General features: G+C 62.7%; 13 protein-coding genes across 13 annotated transcripts; 6 read left to right on the plus strand and 7 right to left on the minus strand.

The window, feature by feature from the left end:
• Positions 1-560: 560 nt before the first annotated feature.
• COLE_01559 (uncharacterized protein) lies at positions 561-1,742 on the minus strand (the record flags this gene model as incomplete). Its single annotated transcript, XM_018423860.2, has 5 exons — positions 561-926; positions 1,037-1,140; positions 1,174-1,220; positions 1,310-1,556; positions 1,643-1,742. 5 exons carry the CDS (start codon positions 1,740-1,742, stop codon positions 561-563), a joined length of 864 nt encoding a protein of 287 aa, XP_018276932.1.
• A 218-nt stretch (positions 1,743-1,960) lies between these two features.
• COLE_01560 (uncharacterized protein) lies at positions 1,961-6,087 on the plus strand (the record flags this gene model as incomplete). Its single annotated transcript, XM_018421488.1, has 5 exons — positions 1,961-2,278; positions 2,311-3,297; positions 3,370-3,685; positions 3,719-4,446; positions 4,573-6,087. 5 exons carry the CDS (start codon positions 1,961-1,963, stop codon positions 6,085-6,087), a joined length of 3,864 nt encoding a protein of 1,287 aa, XP_018276931.1.
• A 26-nt stretch (positions 6,088-6,113) lies between these two features.
• COLE_01561 (uncharacterized protein) lies at positions 6,114-6,757 on the minus strand (the record flags this gene model as incomplete). Its single annotated transcript, XM_018423859.2, has 4 exons — positions 6,114-6,222; positions 6,271-6,441; positions 6,473-6,570; positions 6,602-6,757. The coding sequence occupies 4 exons, from the start codon at positions 6,755-6,757 to the stop codon at positions 6,114-6,116; spliced, it is 534 nt and encodes a 177-aa protein (XP_018276930.1).
• Positions 6,758-7,337: 580 nt separating this feature from the next.
• Positions 7,338-7,904, minus strand: COLE_01562 (uncharacterized protein; the record flags this gene model as incomplete). Its single annotated transcript, XM_018419574.2, has 1 exon — positions 7,338-7,904. The coding sequence occupies one exon, from the start codon at positions 7,902-7,904 to the stop codon at positions 7,338-7,340; it is 567 nt and encodes a 188-aa protein (XP_018276929.1).
• Positions 7,905-8,078: 174 nt separating this feature from the next.
• COLE_01563 (uncharacterized protein) lies at positions 8,079-9,132 on the plus strand (the record flags this gene model as incomplete). The annotated part of the gene is made up of 4 exons (XM_018423858.2): positions 8,079-8,252; positions 8,287-8,383; positions 8,454-8,868; positions 8,988-9,132. 4 exons carry the CDS (start codon positions 8,079-8,081, stop codon positions 9,130-9,132), a joined length of 831 nt encoding a protein of 276 aa, XP_018276928.1.
• Positions 9,133-11,617: 2,485 nt separating this feature from the next.
• Positions 11,618-12,252, plus strand: COLE_01564 (uncharacterized protein; the record flags this gene model as incomplete). Its single annotated transcript, XM_065626153.1, has 3 exons — positions 11,618-11,977; positions 12,009-12,065; positions 12,097-12,252. 3 exons carry the CDS (start codon positions 11,618-11,620, stop codon positions 12,250-12,252), a joined length of 573 nt encoding a protein of 190 aa, XP_065482647.1.
• Positions 12,253-12,384: 132 nt separating this feature from the next.
• On the minus strand, positions 12,385-13,087 carry COLE_01565 (uncharacterized protein; the record flags this gene model as incomplete). The annotated part of the gene is made up of 2 exons (XM_018426868.2): positions 12,385-12,432; positions 12,704-13,087. The coding sequence occupies 2 exons, from the start codon at positions 13,085-13,087 to the stop codon at positions 12,385-12,387; spliced, it is 432 nt and encodes a 143-aa protein (XP_018276924.1).
• A 241-nt stretch (positions 13,088-13,328) lies between these two features.
• Positions 13,329-14,151, plus strand: COLE_01566 (uncharacterized protein; the record flags this gene model as incomplete). Its single annotated transcript, XM_018426867.2, has 3 exons — positions 13,329-13,600; positions 13,665-14,017; positions 14,060-14,151. 3 exons carry the CDS (start codon positions 13,329-13,331, stop codon positions 14,149-14,151), a joined length of 717 nt encoding a protein of 238 aa, XP_018276923.1.
• Positions 14,152-14,447: 296 nt separating this feature from the next.
• Positions 14,448-15,347, minus strand: COLE_01567 (uncharacterized protein; the record flags this gene model as incomplete). The annotated part of the gene is made up of 6 exons (XM_018419573.2): positions 14,448-14,485; positions 14,517-14,649; positions 14,681-14,923; positions 14,982-15,071; positions 15,103-15,165; positions 15,198-15,347. The coding sequence occupies 6 exons, from the start codon at positions 15,345-15,347 to the stop codon at positions 14,448-14,450; spliced, it is 717 nt and encodes a 238-aa protein (XP_018276922.1).
• A 684-nt stretch (positions 15,348-16,031) lies between these two features.
• On the minus strand, positions 16,032-16,612 carry COLE_01568 (uncharacterized protein; the record flags this gene model as incomplete). The annotated part of the gene is made up of 3 exons (XM_018424299.2): positions 16,032-16,066; positions 16,128-16,424; positions 16,534-16,612. 3 exons carry the CDS (start codon positions 16,610-16,612, stop codon positions 16,032-16,034), a joined length of 411 nt encoding a protein of 136 aa, XP_018275913.1.
• Positions 16,613-17,066: 454 nt separating this feature from the next.
• Positions 17,067-17,815, plus strand: COLE_01569 (uncharacterized protein; the record flags this gene model as incomplete). The annotated part of the gene is made up of 3 exons (XM_018426966.2): positions 17,067-17,088; positions 17,124-17,296; positions 17,432-17,815. The coding sequence occupies 3 exons, from the start codon at positions 17,067-17,069 to the stop codon at positions 17,813-17,815; spliced, it is 579 nt and encodes a 192-aa protein (XP_018275912.1).
• Positions 17,816-18,136: 321 nt separating this feature from the next.
• On the plus strand, positions 18,137-19,370 carry COLE_01570 (uncharacterized protein; the record flags this gene model as incomplete). The annotated part of the gene is made up of 3 exons (XM_018425844.2): positions 18,137-18,366; positions 18,399-18,937; positions 19,003-19,370. 3 exons carry the CDS (start codon positions 18,137-18,139, stop codon positions 19,368-19,370), a joined length of 1,137 nt encoding a protein of 378 aa, XP_018275911.1.
• A 106-nt stretch (positions 19,371-19,476) lies between these two features.
• COLE_01571 (uncharacterized protein) lies at positions 19,477-20,622 on the minus strand (the record flags this gene model as incomplete). The annotated part of the gene is made up of 1 exon (XM_018425843.2): positions 19,477-20,622. One exon carries the CDS (start codon positions 20,620-20,622, stop codon positions 19,477-19,479), a length of 1,146 nt encoding a protein of 381 aa, XP_018275910.1.
• Between the last annotated feature and the right edge of the window lie 248 nt (positions 20,623-20,870).

The following is a 20,870-nucleotide window of genomic DNA, read 5'->3' on the forward strand; positions in this document are numbered from 1 at the left end:
TGACGCGAGGGGGCGAGGAGGGGGCTGTATTCCTGAGCGCCACTGCGGACAATGGCGGCGGGCCGAGGACAATGGCGCTGCCCACATCCACAGCCTACCCTCGGCCTGTCCGTGCCCCCATCCCTGCTGACCTCCGCTCTGACCTGATGCAGGACAATGGCTGCCGGAGTGGCAGAATCAGAGGGCGATACACAACGCAGCAACGGCGCAGAATCGCAGGTGTCGCCACAGATTTCATTATTGTCGATATATTGTGGGCAGTCACCGGCCCTGATCGCCGTCAGTCCCTCTGTCGCTCCCGGCTCTAGCTCATCCGCCACCCCCGAGATCCACACTCTCTCCATGTTTGTCGTTGTGCACGCTGGCGCCATCTAGTCATCGCCAGGGATGTGACGCGCTGGCGTTCGTCTCGTCTCTTTTTATCGTTGTTTCTCCATCCCTCTTTCCACCGGCTATCTATTCGCGACTTGCTGCTGAGCTGTAGAAAACCCCTCAGATCTCGGCCACCGCACTGCTTCCCTCGCCACGAACCGCACCTTCCGGTGCTTCTGGTTGCTTCGCTACTCTGGCTTGCGGTAGTTGACCGTCGCGCTCGCCTGCGCGCTTGGGAACATAAGGATCTGCGCAATCTGGACGTGGTCCGGACGAGAGGCGACCCACACGATCTCCTCGGCGACGTCTTCACCGGTGAGCGGCGTAAGACCCTTGTACTCATTGTGCGCGCGATCCACATCGCCGCGGTAGCGCACAATGCTGAACTCGGTCTCCACCATGCCGGGCTGAATCTCCGCCACGCGGATGTTGGTGTTGACCAGCTCGCGCATGAGCGAGCCGCTGAATGCGTTCAGTGCGTGCTTGGTCGCGCAATAGATGCTCCCGCCGGCATAGGGCTCGATGCCAGCGACAGAGCCGAGGTTGACGATGAACTGGAGTCAGCGGGACGGGACAAGGATTTGTTAGGAAGCTCGTCGTGGAGCGTTATGCTCGCTGGCCTAGCAGGATCGAAACACCGTGCTACAGCTTGATTCACACTCACGCCTGTGTTGCGCTTCTTAAAGTCACGGACAAGAATCTGGGTGAGGTGGAAGAGACCGATCACGTTGGTCTGGAACATGATGTCGATGTCGTCCGGCGAAATGTCTATCGTCAGCACACGCAGCGGCCATGACTTACCGCCGACTTGCTCGCGCCCGCGCACGAGGCCAGCGTTGTTGACAAGGCTGGCGTTAGCTAGTACACCGACATACTCAGGTGGGCCAGTAGGTTTCTAGTGATTTCCCACCGCTATCTAAGCGCCTCAGCCACTTACATGTCGATCGGCAACCCGCCCGTCTTGTCCAGAATCCCGTCAATTGCGGTACGGTTTGTCATGTCCATCTCGAAGGCTACTACCTTGGCGTCCTTGTAACCGTTCGCCTGGTGAGCCTGCTCGCACTTGGCCTTGACCTGGTCCAGCATCGCCTGCCGACGGGCAAGGATAACGACATTGGCGCCCGCACGGGAGAAGAGCTCGGCGGTTGCCGCACCAATACCGGATGATGCGCCGGTGATGAGGGCTGGTGTAAGCTGGACATATTCCGCATCACGGACGAGTGCTCTCGTCACCACCCCTCATCGTCCCTCCCTCCCCACCGACACGCACCAGTCTTGCCGATCAGGCGCGAGGAGGAGAAGACACTCATTGTGTGGTTGTAGCGATAAGCCTTTTGGAGAATGCGAGATGCGTGTCTTGCAAAGAGCATGGGAGATGTAAAGAAGAATGCCCACTCTCACCAGGAGCAATGTTGTGGCGTCATCAGAGACCAAAGTCACGCACCCGGAGCCACTCTGCTCCGCCCGGAGCTCGGCCCGCCAATCCTCGTCATCAACTCGCGCCTCGTCGCTCAACATCTCCCGCTCTCACTACTCTCCTCCCTCTCTTATCCTCGTCTCTCCTCATTTGCCGCGGCTGCCAGCGATCATGGCACCGCGCACATTTGGTGCGACAAAGTTTCGCAATGCCGTCCCCGCTATCCCGGCACGCGATGAATGGTATCGCACTCACCTCCCGCCGTCCTCGGCAGCGCCTCCCAACACGACAGCGTACAGCGGCCTGGTGAAGACTACTCGAGAGGCAATCATTACTCTTGCACCGAGTGGCGATGCGAGCGTGCGCTCGTACTCTGCGATCGGCGAGTCCGAGGGGCAGGTCTGGGCCGGCAAGTTTGGCGCTGTCGCAGACTGGGACGCCTCGCGCCTCGAGGATGGCGGAATGGTGATCGCTGGGAATGACGGCACTGTGAGCTAGCAGAAGACATTAGCTGACAGCAGGCAACTTACTACGCAGTGACTGACAAGCTGGAGGCGCGCCATAGCTTCACACTCGGAGGCAAGGCGAGCAGCATCCGGCTGCACCCTACTACCGCAGGCCTCGCGCTCGCGGCCACCAACGTCGTGGCAGTCTACGACGTGGCTGCCTCGAGCGCCGCGCTGACGCTCGACGCCCCCGCGCCCCTCTGGTCGGCATCTTGGTCTCCCGATGGCCGCCTAGTGGGCGGCGTGAGCAAGAAAGGCCACGCATATGTCTGGGACGCGCGCGCCGGCTCCGCCCCGACGCAGACCCGCGATCTGTCCTCTCTCTTGCAGGCCTTGAAGCCGGTTCATGCGGCGTACGTTGGCCCAGACCTCTTCGTGACATCCTTCTCGCGCTCCCGCACCCGCCAGTACTCCCTTCTCAGCGCCGACCTCTCGACGGCCTTCACCGCTGCGGTCGACACCTCGCAGGGCCCCCTCGTCCCATTAGTTGACGAGGAGCGGCGCATCGTTTACGCCTCGGGGCGCGGGGACATGACGCTGCGTCAAATTGAGCTCTCTGGACCACAGGGATACCAAGAGATGCCACACCACTTGCCCGCGCCGCTGACGGCAGGCGGCGCGGCCGCCGCGCACTGGTCCACCCTGCCAGTGATGGAAGCGCAGATCGCCACCTTGCTCCTCCCCACGACGGACAAGGGCGGAGACACGCTCCTCCCTCTCGGCATCAAGGTGCCGCGGCGCCACCTGATTGACTACCATGCGGATCTATTCCCTGATGTGGCAGGCAGCGTGCCGGAACAGAGTGCGAGCGAGTGGCTTAAGGGTAGCGACAAGGCGCCGATTCACGCGAACGTTGACCCCGAGCGCCGCGGGGCGTGGGAGAAGTCTGTGGAGGACGGCAAGGCGAAATGGGCGGCGGCGATGCCTGGTGGAGTGGCGGCAGGTACTGCCGCGAATGCAACGGCTGCTACTGCGCTGCCTGCCGCTACAGCTTCAGCACCGGTACCCACCCCGACCACGACTGCACCACCTCCTCAGCCAGCTGCTGCGCCGCGGGCTGCGTCATCCGCCAAGCCATCAATCCCCACTCCCACTCCCGTCCCAGCTCCTGCCGCTCGTCCAGCATCGTCCTCCAAGCAACCACGCAAATTCGTCACCCCCGTCCCCGGCCTTCCGCCTCTCGAGGTCGACGAGGACTATACCTCGACCTCGTACAAGGTCAGGATCATCAGCGACAAGCTCGCCGCGCTGCACAAGCGCCACTCGGGCCCCGGGCCGCTGATGGTCGGCCTCCAGGGCCCGCAGGGGTGCGGGAAGACGACGCTGTGCGACTCCCTCGTCTCGTCCTTGGAGGGCAAGGGGCTCAGCGTCGCCGTGCTCTCGCTCGACGGTACGTTGCACAGCTAAACTCCGCTGACGCCAGATCTCTACCGTACGCACGCGGGGCTAAAGCAGCTAGCTGCTGAGCGCCCAAACAACGCGCTGCTCACGGGCCGTGGGCCGCCCGGCACACATGACGTGGAGCTGGCGACGCGCGTGCTCAAGGAGGTGCAGGACATCAACCCGCGGGGGCACGTCGACCTGCCGGTATTCGACAAGTCGTTGTGTGGCGGGGAGGGCGACCGCTCGCCGAGCACTGTCGGCGTCGATGGCCCGCTGGACATCTTCGTCCTGGAAGGTTGGAGCTTCGGCTTCGGCCCGCTCTCCTCTTCCGAGCTCGACGCGCGTCTCGCCGCCAAGGACGGGAAGTACTTCCCGAAGTACGGGTCGCAGGAGCTGCACGAGCTGAACACGTATCTCGCCGCCTTCGCCGAGGCCGTGTACCCCTTCTTTAGCGCGGTCGTGCAAATCGAGCCGGACAGCTACGAGCATGTGTTCCGGTGGCGGCTGCAGCAGGAGCACGAGATGAAGGACGAAAAGGGTGAGGGAATGAGCGACGAGGCAGTACATGCTTTCGTGGAGCGGTATATGCCGTCATACGAGCTGTGGGCCGGCGGGGTGCTGGACGCCGGCGCACCTTGGGCCGGCAACGTCCTCCGGCTGCGGTATGGCAAGGACCGCGAGGTTACTGGCGTGGAGGAGCCGCAGACACAGGAGGAGGAGAAGAAGGCGACGCCGGCTGCAACGACGACGGCGCCGCTGCTTGCCCCCGTGGCGCGGCCCGCCTTGTCTCCCGCGGCTAGAGCCATCTCCTCTCCAACCGTCTCGGCATACGCGACGGCCCAATCGAGCCCGAAGCCGCCCTCTCCTGCGCTTCAGAAGGCACCTTCGCCTCAGAGGTCGCCCTCGCCGCCTCCCAAGAAGGCGCCATCTCCTCCCGTCCCAACCGCCTCTCCCAAGGCCTCCCTCACTGCCAACACTCTCGCGACCAAAGCCGCCTCTCCTGCCCCGGCGACTACCTCCCCCGACTCAGCAGCTCACAAATCATACAACCCCGGCTGGTCACGCAAGTATCTTGCCGGCAAGACGCCCCTCATCCCAACCTACGACCAGATTCCTTCCGTCGCCACGTTGCACCAGGACAGCCAAATCCTGCGTCTGTCCCCACACCTCGCCTTCTTCCCCGTACAAGGCCCCGGCGGACGACTCCTCGTACATCCCCTCTCGAAGAAGGGGCGCCTGCCGTTCGGCGGCGTCGGCTTCGTGGCCGGCGGCGTAGCGCTGGCCGACTTTGCAGCCGACCCGTTCACTGACCGTGTAGTCTGCGCCGGCGAGGATGGTGTCCTGCGCGTGTGGGACCTGCCTGCCGACGGCGTCGAGGGCGCCGGTCCCGAGCCGACCGTCGTTCGCGGGAGCGGCGTTGAGCGGATCGCACATGTCGCATTCCACCCCACCGCACGCGACCTGCTGGTCGTCGCGAGCAACGAGCACGGCGCTTCGCATCTCCGTTTCTTCGACTTGACCACGGGAAGCGAGAGCAAGGTCGTCGACCTGCCGGCCGCCGTGACGGGCTTTGCTACCTCCGACGACGGGCAGCGCGTCGCCCTGTCGACGAAGGACGGGCGGATCCTGGTATGGGACCGCGACAGGGCTTTTGTGGAGGGCCAGGCGCACGACTCGGCGCGCGCCGCGCAGCTCGCGTGGGCGGGCGAGCACCTGATCTCGCTCGGCTTCGGGCGCGGCTCCATGCGCCAGCTGCACGTGTATGCCATCCACGAGAAAGTCGAGCGCATCGCAGCGCTCTCGCTCGACGTCTCCCCCTCCGTCCTGTTCCCGGTGTACGACGAGGACACGCACATCCTCTACGCGTGGGGCAAGGGGCAGCAGAACATCCTCGCGTTCCAGATCGACCCGCTCGGCAAGGAGGTGGTGGAGAAGCTGCCGAGCTTTACCGCCGGCGCGCCGCAGCTCGCCGTCGCGTTCCTCCCCAAGACCGCGCTCGACGTGCGCAAAGTCGAGGTTGCAAAGTGTCTGCGGCTGACGGCGCGCTCCGTCGAAGAAGTCACGTTCTCGGTGCCCCGCAACCGCCCCCAGTTCTTCCAGGACGACATCTACGTGCCGACGCGCGACGGCGCGCCGGCCACGACGGCACGCGAGTGGCTCGCGGGCGCGGCGGGCCGGCCGCGCTACGTCAGCCTGCGGCCGCAGGGCATGGAGCTCCTCTCCACCGCGCCGGCGCAGCAGGCCGCGCAGAAGAAGTTTGTGCCTGCCGCCGCGGTGATGAGTGAAGAACAGCGCAAGCAGAAGGCGATGGACGACCTCTTCGCGCGTGCCAAAGGCGACTCGGACTCGGACTCGGACGACGAGCCTCAGCGGCGCGGCGGCATCCCGCCGCCCGACGACGACTGGTAGCTCGATAAGTAGTACATGCATCTAGATTACGCCGTGTCCATCTCGTCGCCCTGGACGGGCAGCCCGCGCTCGCGCAGCGTCTGCGCCACGACCTCGTGCACGTCCACATCGGCCTCTTGGACATACTCGTCGTTCCTGTTGTCAGCGCCGCCGGGCTGCCGGGCGCGCCGGGCGCGGACTTACCGCAGGCTCTGCGCATAGCGCTGCTGCACGGTGTTGAAGAGGTCGCGGAGGTTGGCGAGCGCGCGCCGCAGGCAGTCGACGGCGGACAGCCCGTCGTACATCTGCACGCGGATGTGGATCTTGGGCTCGGACGGGTGCGGCGCGCTGTATCCGCAGTACTCGACGTCGGGGCTGGGGTCAGCCTCCTCGCGGCACGACCTACTCCTTCATAATCATCCACCGGAGCGCGTTTCCTAGCGTGTGGTCCTCCTCCCACAGGCTGAAGGTGCATGCAGAGTAGTCTGGCTCGTGGCCCGGCAGCTGGGGTCAGCTCATTCACATCAAGACGCACAATCGTAATTTTGTCCATGGACGTCTCGCCCGCCGCGGACATCTGGAGCACGCCAGCATTATCCAGACGCGCGTGGCGACGCGCGGCAGCCTCTTCGCGCTTGCGTTCTGCTTCTGTCGGCATGGTGGATGATGTTGATGAGAAAGCGAGAGTCATGTGGGGTGGAGGTTCAGAAATCTTCGTGGGGGCCTGAATAAATACATGACGTCGGAATTGGGCAGGTACAGAATTAGGTTCCGCATGTGGGTCATGCGTTCCAATATTCAGGCCATGCATTGTCGTCTGTAGATCATGTCCCCCCTAAGCATACCCCCTCTGCGTAAGGCGCAAAGACGGAACTGACGAGGACCCGGCCGCCTATTGTGGTGGGCTGGGTTGGTTGGATGTTGGCATCTTTTTGACCCCTCGGCCTGGTGAGCAGAGCGAGGGGCTTCGAAAGAGCCGCAGGGAACGCGCGCCGGGAGACAGCAACAAGGCGCACGCTCATGATCTGTGGTCCTCTCAGTCGACATCATGTGCTGCACGCCGCGTTCCCATGCGGGGTACCTAACCTGCCGGGCGCTCTGCACAACGACGTGCACCACAATGATCACTTCCCCTTTGCTGACAGCTCTCCGAGGATCGCGTCAGTACAACCTGCACCACCTCCCCCTCCATCTCAAACAATGCTATTCATGCCTCAGCTGTCAGCTTGCGCAACACGTCCCAAACCCACCTATATCCCAAAATCGTCCGCTTACACACGGCGCGGCGAGCGCCCGCGCGTGCCGCCAATGCGGAAGGGCGTGTGGTCCTCGATGCGCGAGATGAGGGGGCGGATCTCGGCGCCGTCCGGCCCCGAGATGGCGTCAGAGACGGCGCCCCGCCCCTGCCCGCCAAACCCGTTGAACGCGACCTTGAGCCAGATGCGCTCGGTGGGGCGCAGGGTCCGGCACTCCTCCTCAAACTCGCCGAGCTTCTTGAACATCTTGAGCGCGGCCTGGTGCGCAGCCTCGTACCCGCCGCGCTGGCCCTTCTTGAAGGTCGTGTCCGAGCCGCCCGAGATGGTGGGGAAAAGGGGGCCGACGCTGTCTGAAAAGGTGAGCATGACGTTGTTGCGCGACGAGAAGACGGAGAGCTGGTGCGTCGGCGCGCGGTCCGCTTGCCCCGTTGAGCGGCGGTAGGGGGCGGGGTCGAGAGGGCTCCAGCGGAAGCGGGGGCCGTCGCGCTCGGCGCGCGCGAGCGCCGACGTCGCAAAGCCTCGCGAGGGAAGCGCAAAGTCGAGGCCGATGCGGGAGGACGTCGCGAGCGCGGAGCGGAGCATCTTGGTGGAGATGGAGAAGGAAGTGACGGTTGACTTTCGGAGACCGACTTTGCAGTCGGACAATTTGGTCCCGCGCCCACGGTTGATCCGAGTGGCACCGACCCTTCGGGGGGCCAGGAGAGATATGACATCGCCGAGGTCATTTCGGATTTCTATAACGCACTCTTACTCACAATGTCGCTCCGTTTGCTCAGGCCAGCCCTCCGTGCGCGTGCACCCCTCGCCATTGCGCGGGCTCCCGTCGCCGCGCCTCGCTTCCGCGCATACTCCACCGAACCAGGCCAGCCGGCTAAGGAGAGCGATTCCGTTCGCGCCTCGAACCGTGCCGCTAACGAAGCTGCTGTTGGGGTGAGCTGATGCGAGCTGCCAAAGCTGACTTCAGCCATTCACATGGAAGGCCGCGGGTGTGTTTGTTGTCGTTGGCGTCGGGCTCTACTTTTACTTTACGAACGAGAAGGCCAAGGTGCTTGAGCGCAGACGTGAGTTCTCTAAAGGCTGATGCACCACTCCAAGTCCCGGTGCACCACCGTCAGTCAAGCTAACATGCAGGGAAGGAGCTCGAGACCAAGTCGGTTGGCCGCCCAAGCATTGGCGGACCGTTCGTGCTGACCGACCACCACGGCAAGGACTTTACGGAGAAGGACTTGCTGGGCAAGTGGACGCTCATCTACTTTGGCTTCACGCACTGCCCGGACATTTGCCCTGAGGAGCTTGACAAGATGGCGGCCGTTGTGGACCAGATTGACAAGGAGAAGGGGCCAATCACTCTTCCTGTGTTTGTGAGCGTCGACCCGGCCCGCGACTCGGTCAAGCAGGTCGCCAACTACGTGGCCGAGTTCCACCCCCGCCTCGTCGGCCTTACTGGCGACTACGACAGCGTGAAGCGCGCATGCAAGAGCTACCGCGTGTACTTTTCGACGCCGCCCGACGCCAAGGCGACAGATGACTACTTGGTGGACCACAGGTGGGTACCGGGGGGGGGGGGGGGGGGATAGACACTGCGGAAGAGGCAAGACTTGGCCTTGCAGTCTGTGCCCGTCCCTCCCTCCCAAACTGATGCCCAAACATACCGCTAACATACAGCATCTTCTTCTACCTGATGGACCCCCTTGGTCAGTTCGTCGACGCTTTCGGCAAGAACACAACGGCCGAAGAGGTGACGGAAAAGGTCCGGGAGGCGATGGGCAAGTGGGAGGCGGCTGGGGGCAACAAGGCGGCCGGCGTGTAGCACGTCTCTGTCTTTTGCACATTAGAGGACGCGGCGAGGGAGGCCGGTCTAGACTGTAGTCATATGCATCACTCACTCCATCTCCATATCAGACAGACGGAGAGTGGAGGCACCTCCACCAGTGGAGGCGACGGCATCAAATGCACGTGGCAGCCATACAACATCTTCCAAGTGGTGCGACGGAATCAGATGGAAGAACCAACCAACCTGCGTTGTGTTCCCCCCCTCCCCCTTCGATCTCTCTCTGAGATATAAAACCTCTCTCTCTTCCTCATCATCCATCTCCCCCTCGCCCTCGCGGCAACCCCCTCCCCCTCACGCCTCCTCTACCCGTGTGGTAGATACAGCACCCCGCTCTCCGCGGGCCTCGGGGCCACCCGCGTCGAGCTTTTGTCCTAGCGATCTCCACACCTCGCCCTCAACCTTCTCGCTTCTGTCCACGCCGTCCACGCCATGTTCTTTCTAGTTAGCTAGAGGCCACAGCAGAGCTGACAGCTAGCGCCAACTGACACACAACATCCTTCTCCACCCCTCGTACTTTGGTGCGCAGTTGGAGGAGTATGTGCGCCAGAAGCTGTATGAGGACGTCGAGGGGACATGCAGCGGTAAATATGGGTAAGTCTAGTCAAGCGTTTTGGTCTAGTGCTGACACCAGCTACATCATCTCCGTAGTCACTATCAACGACATTGGTGAGGGCAAGATCATGCCCTCGACCGGGCAGGCGCGCTTCAAGTGCGTCTATACCGCCATTGTGATGAAGCCATTCAAGGGCGAGGTAGTCGATGGCAAGGTCGTCATCGTCAACAAGCTCGGCTTCCTGGCTATGGTCGGTCCCCTTGAGGTTTTTGTGGCATATCAAGTGAGTTCAACTTTGATGGGACTATTTCCGTGATGAGCCATTTGCATAGGGACAGCTTAGCCAAAGGCGCTGCTGATTTATGCGGGAGATCTTGTAGTAATTGATCGCAATCTCTGACACCCACCTTTTCTTTCGTTTTGCTTGTGACACAAGCTGACATGATACAGCTCCTCCACGCGGACATGAAGTTTGACCCCACGACATCGCCCCACTCGTACCGCTCCGGCGACCAGGTGATTACCAAGGGCACCAAGGTGCGCATGGAGATCGTGGGCTGCAAGATGGAGGCGAATGGCATCTCGGCCATTGGGACAGTGAAGAAGGACTATCTCGGCCCCATCGACGACGACGACACGGGCAAGGACATGTTCGTCTAAGTCGCGACCAAGTGTAGTAGAAGATACCGTTTGTCATCATAACCAGCATACGATTCCTGTTCTCTAAGATCTCTCATAACATGTATGAATTAGCATATAGGTGATGTGGGCAAGCCAGTAGAGGGGGAGCAAGTGTCGTGCAATGCTGTACACTACACTAGCATCGCACCTCCTCGTGATCGTGTCCAACGCTGCATATCTCTAGCTGCTCTACGTGCCACACACTACTCCGGCCCGGTCTCAAGGTTGATCTGCTTGCCAAACTTTGCATATCTATCGTCAGCCCGCCCCGTCGACAGACTCACAGCAACACCTTGAGCTCGTCCATGCCATGCACGCATTCGTCTGCCTGCGCGCGCAACTCCCCAATCTCGCCATTGTAGCGCTTGATATCGGCGCGCAACTGCTTCTTCGCGGCAGGCAGCGACAGCTGGAAGAACGCCTCGCCGAGCTTGTACAGCACGGGGCCGTCCGCGAGCTCGAGCTCCATCTCGAGGTCGTCGTAGTACTCCTTCTCGTCCTGGGGTGAGCGACGAGACTCTTGTTCCCTCTCCTCTGCCTGTGTTCTGGCACTTCCTTCTTCTCCCTCTCCTCCCCGTCATCTCTTTTCCCCTACTCCCCACTCGCCCACCTACTCCCCCTCCCCCTGCCCCTCCCCCTCCAACCTCTCCCTCCCTTCCAGACGCACAATCTTGATCTTCAATCTGTCCTGGATATCCGCCAAACGGTTGTTGAGCTTGGAGAACGTGTTGATCCGCTGCTGGTCCTCCCACGCGACCTCAATGCCGTCGCCCTCGTCTTCCGGTGCGAGCTGGGGTGAGCTTTATTGCGGGCACGAGGCGGGCTCACTAGACTCATGGTTGATGATGGATAGGAAGATGCTGACGCGCGCAATGTCTCAAGCGCGACTGCTTGCCCCCCACTTAGGCGCGTTAGTACTTCCGGAGGTATATCCGGAGCTGCCCGCCAGAAATGATCCAGCACCTAGGCTACATCGTGGACCACGTCGCAACGACATGGTACATGTGCATTATCTCGAGACACTTGTGTCGAGTCGGTGGATGCAGATGCACATTAAACTCGGAGCTCGAGGCTTGAGCTCGACGGCGCACGGCCAGTGACGGCGTGGAAGCACCATTTGATTGCCACCGCCACGCCTCGATTCCATCAACCTCCACCTCGTTTCTCCACTATCCATCCCGCCCTCGTCATTGTCCCCCTCCTCCTCTTCCTCCACCCTCCATCTCCATGAGCGGGTGCGTCTCTCCCCCGCACTCTAACCCCAGCCTCACGCGCGTGAACCAGCAGCGCTCGGCGCACTCCTCGCGCACCGGCACTCCGAGCGCCGGGCCGGGCTCAGGCTATGGCCCCGGCTCGGGCTTGGCCGCCCCATCCCCCGGCGCCGGCGGGCGCAGCTCGCCCTTCCCGCGCCCGGCGAGCGGCGCATCCGGCGCGTCGCAGTACTCCGAGTCGCCGTACGGCGGGGGCATGTCGTCGATGAACGCGCGCGCGGGGCCGAGCTTCGGCGCGTACAGCGGCAGCGAGCTGGAGCAGCACAACGACGACCTCCTCAGCGGGCTGCTCGGCAAAGTCAGCACGCTCAAGGATGTGAGTGTGCCCCGGGGCCGGCTGACACCAGCTCACGAAGGGCATCGGGAAGGAGGTGCGCGACGGCAACCTCGAGCTTGCGGGCATGGTGCGTCGGCGGCGGGATGGGGCTGATGTAGAACGACACGTTCGGGTCGACGGGAAACTTGCTCAGCGGGACGTTTAAGCGCATGACCAAGATGGCGAGGCGGCAGGGCTCGAACTGGTGCTACTTCATGGGCTTTTTGACGCTCGTGCTCTGGATCTTTATTGTGGTGTGGTGGCTAAGGAGGTAGCGACGGCTCGCGGTGTAGGAGCGGAGAGAGCTGTGTCTATGCATAATCCGGTGTGGTCCATAACTGACGTCTATCATTCTGCACACTCGGCACGCAACTACGAGAATGAAGAAAAGTGTGACATGCTATGCTCTACTTGCGGCTACGGAGCGACTGGACCAGCTGAACGCGCTTGCGGATCTGGCATCAGTGATGAACGCGGGGGGAATGTGTGGGCCCGTCTCTTTGTCTCCAACTCGTCCGGCCTCGTTCTGTCTCCTCCGACGATCTCCGGCGCCGCCTCTGCAGCGTCTCCGCCATCTCGACTGCCCTTCCCAACTCGGCTTGCCTCTCGTCCTTCCACCTCCTCATCACCCTCTGCACCTCCTCTCCACCCTCTACGCTCCTTCCCGTCTGCTTTCCAGTCCTCTACGCCTGAAACGCAGACCTCCACGCATCGTCGCCCACTCACATTCTCCTGGAATCGCCGCCTGTTCCGCTGGCTCGCAAGCCGCACGCGCTGCAAACTCGGCTTCTCGTAGTATTCGCTGTTGCGGTGCTCGAACGTCGCGCCCGACCGGTTGAGCATGGCCTGCATCATCGCATACGACGCCTGGAAGTGGCGCACGGGCACCGAGCGCCCGGTGTACTGATTGCCCGGCTTGCCGTAGTGCTGGGTGAGCTCGTTGCCGCGCCACCATGCGTCCGGGTCCGAGGGCTCGCGGAGGGACGAGGGCATGAGGTCGGACGCGACCCCGGCGAGCGCGTTCGACGGCCGTGGTGGTGTCGCGAGGGCGCGTGCGCCGAGCGGACGCAGGAGGGGGGCGCGGAGCGCGCGAAGGCCGAGGAACGACATGGATAGCAGATGGTTGATGGAGGAGGGTATGGAGAGCTCGAGAGGATGGATCAGTTCGAGGCGGGATAAAATGGGAAAAGCGGAAAATGTATGCCACGTGGGGAGATTCGCGCCACCCAGTTCTCCAAGTCGCCCGAGCAAGTCGTCACTTCACACTCTGCTCGACAACTCGCTCTCCCTAGCTCTCGTTCGCTCTCGTTCGCGCTCTATCTCACTCACCCACGCCCATCCCCCGCCCGCCATGGAAGACGTCCAAACCTTCAAGGACCAGCTCGCGCTCGTCAACATCCAGCTCGAGAGCGACAAGGACAACGCTGACCTCCTCACGCTCAAGGGTGAGCTCGAGGAGCTCATCAGCCTCACCGAGCAGGCTGCGGCTGCCGCCGCCGAGCCCAAGAAGAGTAAGGGCAAGGGAAAGGAGAAGGAGAAAGCCGAGCACGCAGCCAATTGGCAAGACAGCGGCGAGTACCGTGCGGGCATGGACTGCATGGCCAAGTACAAGGATGGCAAGTGGTGAGTGCGGGAGCGGGGCCTAGGGGAGTGGGCGAGCTGGGTCGGCGAAGGTAGCTGACGTCAGGTACCCCGCGCGTATTAACCAAGTTGTCGGCTCGCAAGAGTCGCCGCTGTATACGATCACGTTCAAGGGATACACGTCGTCGACGAACGTCCCCGTCTCGAGCTTGCGGCCACACGACCCGTCCGCGCCCATCCCTGTGCCCGTGAAGCGGCCGGCGGAGCTGAGCGAGCGCGAGAAGGAGAAGAAGAAGCGCAAGGGTGAAAAATGGATGTCGAGCCTGAAGGAGCGGGACCAGGAGGCGCGGAGCAAGCAGAACTCGTGGGAGAAGTTTGGCAAGAAGGCGCAAAAGAAGGGCATCCACATCGCCGGTCTGGAAGGGAAGAGTGTGTTCCGCACGAGCGACAGCCCGTACGGTGAGTGACTCTGCACGAGCGCTGCGGGAGAGCTCACACCAGCCCGCGTCGGCGTATTCAACTCGGGACACGGGATGAAGGACTTTGACAAGATGGGCAAGCACAAGTTTGCGCGGCCGCTCGATGAGGAGTGATCGTGCGCTTGGCGCGGCAGGTCACCCGCCCTATGGTCACACGTTCACCCACAGTCATTCGAAGTACAGAGCGAGGACGAGGGACAAAGCGGGCGAGACCACACCACGGGTATGAGCATGAGCTGGGCGTTCCACTCCGTTGGTGCTGATCCCCAGACTAGACTGTATGTGAGTAGATGCACGTGTATACTAGGAGAAGTGGGTGGTTGGGTGGGCCGAGGAGACTATACATGACATGCATCGGATACCCTCTGTGCCCGTACAAACGCGCACTCGCCGCGGCGGCAAACGCGCAACTACGCCGCCAACATGACGCGCTCCGGCTTCTCCGCAGCTGCTGTCAGTCCGCCTCGCCACTCGCCTACCTTTCTGCGCCACTCTGCCTTCGCCCTCGCCCACGCCCTCGCCGTCCATCTCGCCTTCCGCCTCGGCAGGAATCTTCGTCGGCGCATCCGGCAGGTGCACAGGCTCGTCCGCCGGCACATCCGGTATCGCGGGCTATCGTCAGCGCGCTCTTCGCACAACACACCATCTGTTCGCGCTGCAGCGCATCCAGTTCGCGCAGCACCTCCTCCTCCTCCTCGGGGCTCATGTGCGACGCGAGCGCCTCGTCAATTTCGCGCTGGTACGCGACGCCTTCCCGGCTCTCGTCCATGATGCGTTCGACGCGCTCGAGGCTGACTTCGGCTTGGAGGGCTTTGAGCGCCGCGCTGCCCTGCTCCAGGCCGTGGACTACCGCGGCTTGGATTTGTGTGAACTCGATGGACGCGACCTGGTGTCAGTGAGAGCAAGGATAAGGAGTGCAAGGAGAGGGGGAGGAGAGGACATACCAACTCCTGCAGTGTCGCGAGCTGTTGGTCTGTCCGAAGTAGTGTTTGTTCTTGATACTTGCGTTGGCGGAGGGCAAGGAGGGCGCGGCGCTGCCGTCAGCTTGGCGCGGGACAGACGTACTTTGTCGCCCTTCGCCAGCGCCGCCTTCGCGATCTCGCGCTCACGGTCCAGCACGGCTTGGAGCTGGCGTCAGCGGCGGCGGCGGCGCGGCTCACGCGGCGCTGGTACTGCTTCAGTTTATCGCGCTGGAGCTTGAGGCTGGTGTGAGCGGGAGAGGAGGTGCAGCGTACTCGAGGATGGCGCGGTCTTGCGCCGTGATCCGGGGTCCGGGTTGGGCGACGCCCATCTTGACGAGAGTCTGCCATATCCCCATGGCGACGGTGATGGTGGAGAAACAGCAAGGAGGTTTGTTGTGAGTCGAGATGAAATGACGTCGGATTCGTCGCGCCGCCACCATAATTGGGCCGATCATGCCGAGGCCCTGGGCGGCGGCGGGAGGCGGTAGACGGACGGACTCGTTTGCAACATGCATCCCGCTCTAGTTGGGCGATGGCGACGGACTGAAACTGACAGCATGCAACATACTGGACACTGAGAATGCACTCATGTCGACGTACAATGCCGCCACCGCCACCCTCGGCTCAGCCTCCGCCATCGCACGGACCTCGGCTATGCTCCATCGCATCGCCGGGGTCGGCGCCTTGGATGGTTCTCCGCTCGATATCGGACATGAGGAGCGCGCGCATGGGCTTTCTTCGCTCTGCGCTGCGCTCTCCATCGTCTCTCCTCTCCACACCATGCCTTCCTCTCTCCCCCCCCCCCCCCCCCCCCCCCCCCCCCCCAACTCCCTCCGGCAACGCAATCAAAAGCCCGTGCTCAATCGCTCAGGCTCACGTTCTCCGTCTCTTCACTCCTCCCCCTCTTCTCTCCTCAGCTCCCCCCACCATCGCCCCTCTCTCACGTGCCGCGCGCATGCGCACAGCGTACACCGACACAAGTCGCAAGCCACCAACGCATGCAGCCACTGTGACATTTCCATCTATTCGCCCTTACAGGTTGTAAAGCTGCTCCTTGGTCTGGATGCCTGGGTGTTAGCGCGCTCAACGTCCCGATATCCGGCACGATCGCCTTCCCTCCCCACTCACCAAGCTCCTCAATGACAGGCTTGAGCTCGTTGATGTACGACTCGTACTGGCCCTTGTTCTCGACCTTCTCCTTGACACCCTCAAGGATGCGGACGGCGGTAGCGTAGTCGTTGACCTTGCGGGAGGCACGGAGGGCAGCCTCGACGACCTCGGTGGAGGGGACAAGGTCGTAGGCGAAGGCGTTGTTGAGGCCGCGCTGGAGCTCAAAGAGGTCGGTCACCTCGCCAAAGAACTGGCGGTAGCGGGCGTTGAACTCCTCATACGACTCCTCGGCGTGGGTCGAGGAGAAGCGGACCGCTGGGGGTTAGTTTGGGTATGGGGTTGGAGGGGCGGAGGGAGAGGTGCAGCGAAAGGGTCGGTAAATGGCTCGGCTGTGAAATGGGGGAGGGGAAGGGAGGTGGCTCACCGGCGAAGGCGGCGGGGCGGGGGACGGCCTTTGCGAGGGCGGGGCGGGCGACGAAGCGGAGGGAGCGGGCGGCGAGCATGTTTGGAGGGAGGAGGGGGAGGATGATTAGGGAGGAGGAGGAGGAGACGATGAGTGGTGAATGAACGGTGTCGAGGAGGAGGAGGAGAGCAGCGACGAGCGAGGACGAGGGAAGGCCGGCTGGGGTCGGAGTGCCCATTAGCCAATCTCACTCGGCTCCATTTGACACTCCGTCCTCCCAGCCTCCAGTCCTGGGAGAAATATGTTTAAATAGCCAGAAATAATCACTCGTCATTAGCTTTCTGTATTCTCCACTTGACAACCCACGTGGCATCCTAATCACCCCTCCTCCAGGCAGGCCAGGCACCCCCGCTTCACTCAAAATTCTTTTGTTCTCCAGCCAAGAATTTGATCCCGCGGCTCGAAATCTTGCCACAGTCACTCACCCTCCCTCGCTCACCATCGCCACCTACTCAATCTCCATCTCCATCTCCATCTCCATCTAACCCACCACCATGCGTCTCGAACCATGCTACTGTACGTCGGTCTTGTGTGTCTCAATCTAACCCCAGTCTGCTCAGTTACGGTCTACCCAGGCCACGGCACCATGTTCGTCCGCAACGACGCAAAGACCTTCCGCTTCTGCTCCTCAAAGTGCCACAAGAACTTTAAGATGAAGCGCAACCCTCGCAAGGTCCGCTGGACCAAGGCCTTCCGTCGCGCCAACGGCAAGGAGATGGTTGTTGTGAGTTGCTTGAGCGCGCCGAGCGGAGTGAAGTGGCGCCCGGTTTGGAATGGCTGCGTGGGTGTACACCCACCTTCCTCGCACTCCAACCCGCCCACTCCTCCCCCTCCCCCCTCTATCCCCAACTGACCCCAGGACTCGACATACGAGTTCGAGAAGCGCCGCAACGTGCCTGTGCGCTACGACCGGGAGCTCGTCGCCACAACGCTCGAGGCCATGAAGCGCGTCCAGGAGATCAAGAGCAAGCGCGAGAAGGCCTTCTGGAAGAACCGCATGTCGGGCAACAAGGCGCGCACGCTGCGTGAAAAGGCTGTCGACATTGAGAAGCACATTGAGCTCGTGCAGCCCCGCTCCGGCGGCGCCCTCGAGGAGAAGCAGGCTGCGCGCGAGAAGATCAAGATCCGCGCCGCCAAGCGCTCCGCCATGGCCGACGACATGCTGCGCCCCAAGAAGAAGCGCGAGAGCCGTCTCGTGCCCGCTGCGGGTGGCGGCATGTCGATGGGCATGGACGTGGAGTAGGCAGGGGAGCCGAGTGGGGTTGGAGCCGAGCCGCTTTATAGGCTTAGAGGGACGGGTTGCGCTCATAGCCTTGTTGTACCAATGCATAGATCTGCCTGAGGAATTGGAGTAGGTGGCCGTGGGTGGGTTGGTGCTGGCCACCTCTTGAAAGCTCACGGTCGCGAGGCAAGTCATCTCTGTCCGTCTTCAGGCCGTCAACTCAACTCGGGGGTGCACAAATACCACTCACGTGACCTCAAAAGTTGCGGTGGAGGCCATCCTCCCATGCCCTCCATCATCTCCGTCGCACTACCGCACTTCAACCACCCCAACTACACCGCCATGCCCGAGATCAAGCTCCGAAACCAGCCGTTTGACGTAGCCTTCTCGCCTCGCGCGAGCGTGCTCTGCGCAGCCCTCCTCACCGGCGAGATCAAAGCGTGGACATACGACGACGCCGGCGCCACCACCACGGCCTGGAGTGCGCGTCCGACGAAACGCACTGCCCGCGCGCTCCACTTCTCGCCTGACGGCAACGACATCTGGATGGGCGGCAAGTCGGGCATCATTGCGTGCGTCCCCCCTCCCCCCCTTCTGACCGCAGACAGCTGGACGCGTCGACCGGCGCGGTCAAGTGGCACGCGGAGGCGCACGCCGCCCCCGTGAACCGCGTGCATGTCGTCAACCCCCAGCTCGTGGCGTCTGGCGACGACGACGGCGTCATCAAGTTCTGGGACGCGCGCGCGCCGTCCCAGATCCGCGAATATACGCAGCATTGGGACTATATTTCCGACTTTGCGTATTTCGAGGACCGGCGGCTGCTCGTCGCGACGTCGGGCGACGGACACCTCTCGGCCATCGATATCCGGCGGAACAAGGCCGAGCCGGCGCATCTCAGCGCCGACCAAGAGGACGAGTTGTTGAGCGTGTGCCCCATCAAGGGCGGGGAGAAGTTTGTCGTCGGCACGGGGCTCGGCGTGCTCAGCGTGTGGGATAGGAGTAAGGGGTGGGAGGATGGGGTGGATCGCATGCTGGGACATCCGGCGAGTGTCGATGCTGTTGTTGCGCTCAGCGAGGATATCGTCGCGACGGGGAGCGAAGACGGCATGGTCCGCGTTATCCAGGTGCAGCCGAATTCGTTCCGTGAGTATAATTGGGGCGTGGGGGTGGTTGTAGGATGGAAGAGGACACTAGAATGCTGACACCAGTCGGCGTTATCGCTACGCATGACGAGTACCCCATCGAGCGGCTCGCGCTCGACCGCTCGGCCAAGTGGCTCGCGAGCGTGTCGCATGACGAGTGCATCAAGCTCACGGACTGTGAGGGGATGTTCGAGGACGACAGTGGGGCGGAGGATGTCGAGATGGGTGATGAGGAGGAGGAGGGCGATGCCGCCATGGACGAAGACAGTGAGGACGACGACTCGGACAACGAGCCCGCACAAGCCGCACCGGTCGATTGGGGATCCGACAGCGACGACGACAAGCCGCAGCGCAAGAAGAAAGTCAGGAAGGGGCAGCACAAGGTCGGCAAGGAGCGGGTGAATGAGGAGGCGGGGTTCTTTGACGACCTCTGACGTCCCTCTCTTCCTCCGCCATCTCCCCTCACCCTTCCCCATAGATCTAGATGTATGCATGATATAACGTACAGTGGTGATGCAACTACAATGCCAGCCTCTACACCTACTTGGTCGGCAAGCCGATGGCGCGCCGCTTGCGCTTGACGTCCTTCTCGAACCGGCTCTTCTTGAGGCCCCTGCGCGGCGCGGCGTCTTCTGCTGCGCGCTTCGCGCGCCCCGTAATCCCCTCGCGCATCCCGAGCGCCTGCACCCCCGTACTATCCCAGACGCCCTTACTCCCGCGCTCGCCCAGCACGCCCTCGAGCTCGGCCTCGAGGCCGTTCTGACGGCGCGAGCGCCCGGCGCCGCCGACGCCAAAGCCGAGCGCAAGCGCCTCTTCGTCGTCCCGCCGCCGCTTGGCCTCACGCTTCGTCGTCACCAGCCGCGTCATGTTGTCCTCCTCCCACGTCGCGAGACGCTTGAGCTCGGCCGCGCGCTTCGCGCTCACCGAGTTGCTGTGGGCGCCCGCGAGGACGGGGCGGGTCGACAAGCCCGATGTCGTTTGCACGGTGGGCGCGCCGTCCATCGTCTGCGCGAACTCGGAGAGGAGCGCGGGCGCGCGCCGCTCGCGCGCACGCTCACGCCCAGGCTCGTTGTAGGGCATCGCGGCGACGCGTGGCGGGCGGTAGACTTCGTCGTCGTCGGTCTTGGCGGCGGCAGCAACCTTCTTCTCCGTGCGCGCAGCGGTCACCATCGCGGACGGGTTCGGGCGGAACGATAGCGGGTCCTCCTCCACCTCGTCTTGCGGCTTGTTCGCCGCCTCGGCGAGGCCCACGAGCTTCTTCACTTGGTACTCGAGCTTGCTCTCCATTCCGCGCACCTTGTCCATGACCTCGTGGCAGAGGGCGAGCTCGCCCGCGAGTTCGTCCTCCCACACAGCATCTTCGGGGCGGGTACGCCCCGCCGCGAAGGCGGAGGCGAGGGCAGCGGATGACGATGCGTCGGGCTGCGTCTGGCGGAGAGTGGAAAGGCGCAGGCCAACGAGCACAATAAGGTGGTGCAGGCCAGAAAGGAGGAGGTGGGGGCGTACAAGCAAGAGCGAAAGACCAGAGGACAGGTCGAGGCTCTCGTCGCCCGCCTTGGCCTTCTTCAGCAGTGGCCGGGCAGCCTTGTCGGTCGCGGACACGGCAGTCTGCAGCGTGTCGAGCAGCTTCATGATCTCCGATGCGGAGGGCACCTCGCGCTCGCTCTCATGCCCGCTGTCGCTCATCTGCGGTCAGCGCCTGTGCGAAAAAACAAGTGGCGCCACGGCATATTCTCAGTCGCGAGGTTTCTAGGCTCGCTCCACGCTACTAACGTGGAAAGGCGTTCTAATCTCGGGTTTTACTCAGTGCCCAGTGCGGTAGCATCATTGGCCGTGGCGTGTGTGGGAGGGATGGAGATCGACTTACTTTTGTGGATGGAGTGGGAGGTGGTGAGAGCGAGTTGGGAGTTTGTGCAACAGATCAAGATTTGAGG

Source organism: Cutaneotrichosporon oleaginosum (genome assembly GCF_008065305.1).
Source record: "Cutaneotrichosporon oleaginosum strain ATCC 20508 chromosome Unknown ATCC20508_contig01, whole genome shotgun sequence".
Taxonomy (NCBI): Eukaryota; Fungi; Basidiomycota; class Tremellomycetes; order Trichosporonales; family Trichosporonaceae; genus Cutaneotrichosporon; species Cutaneotrichosporon oleaginosum.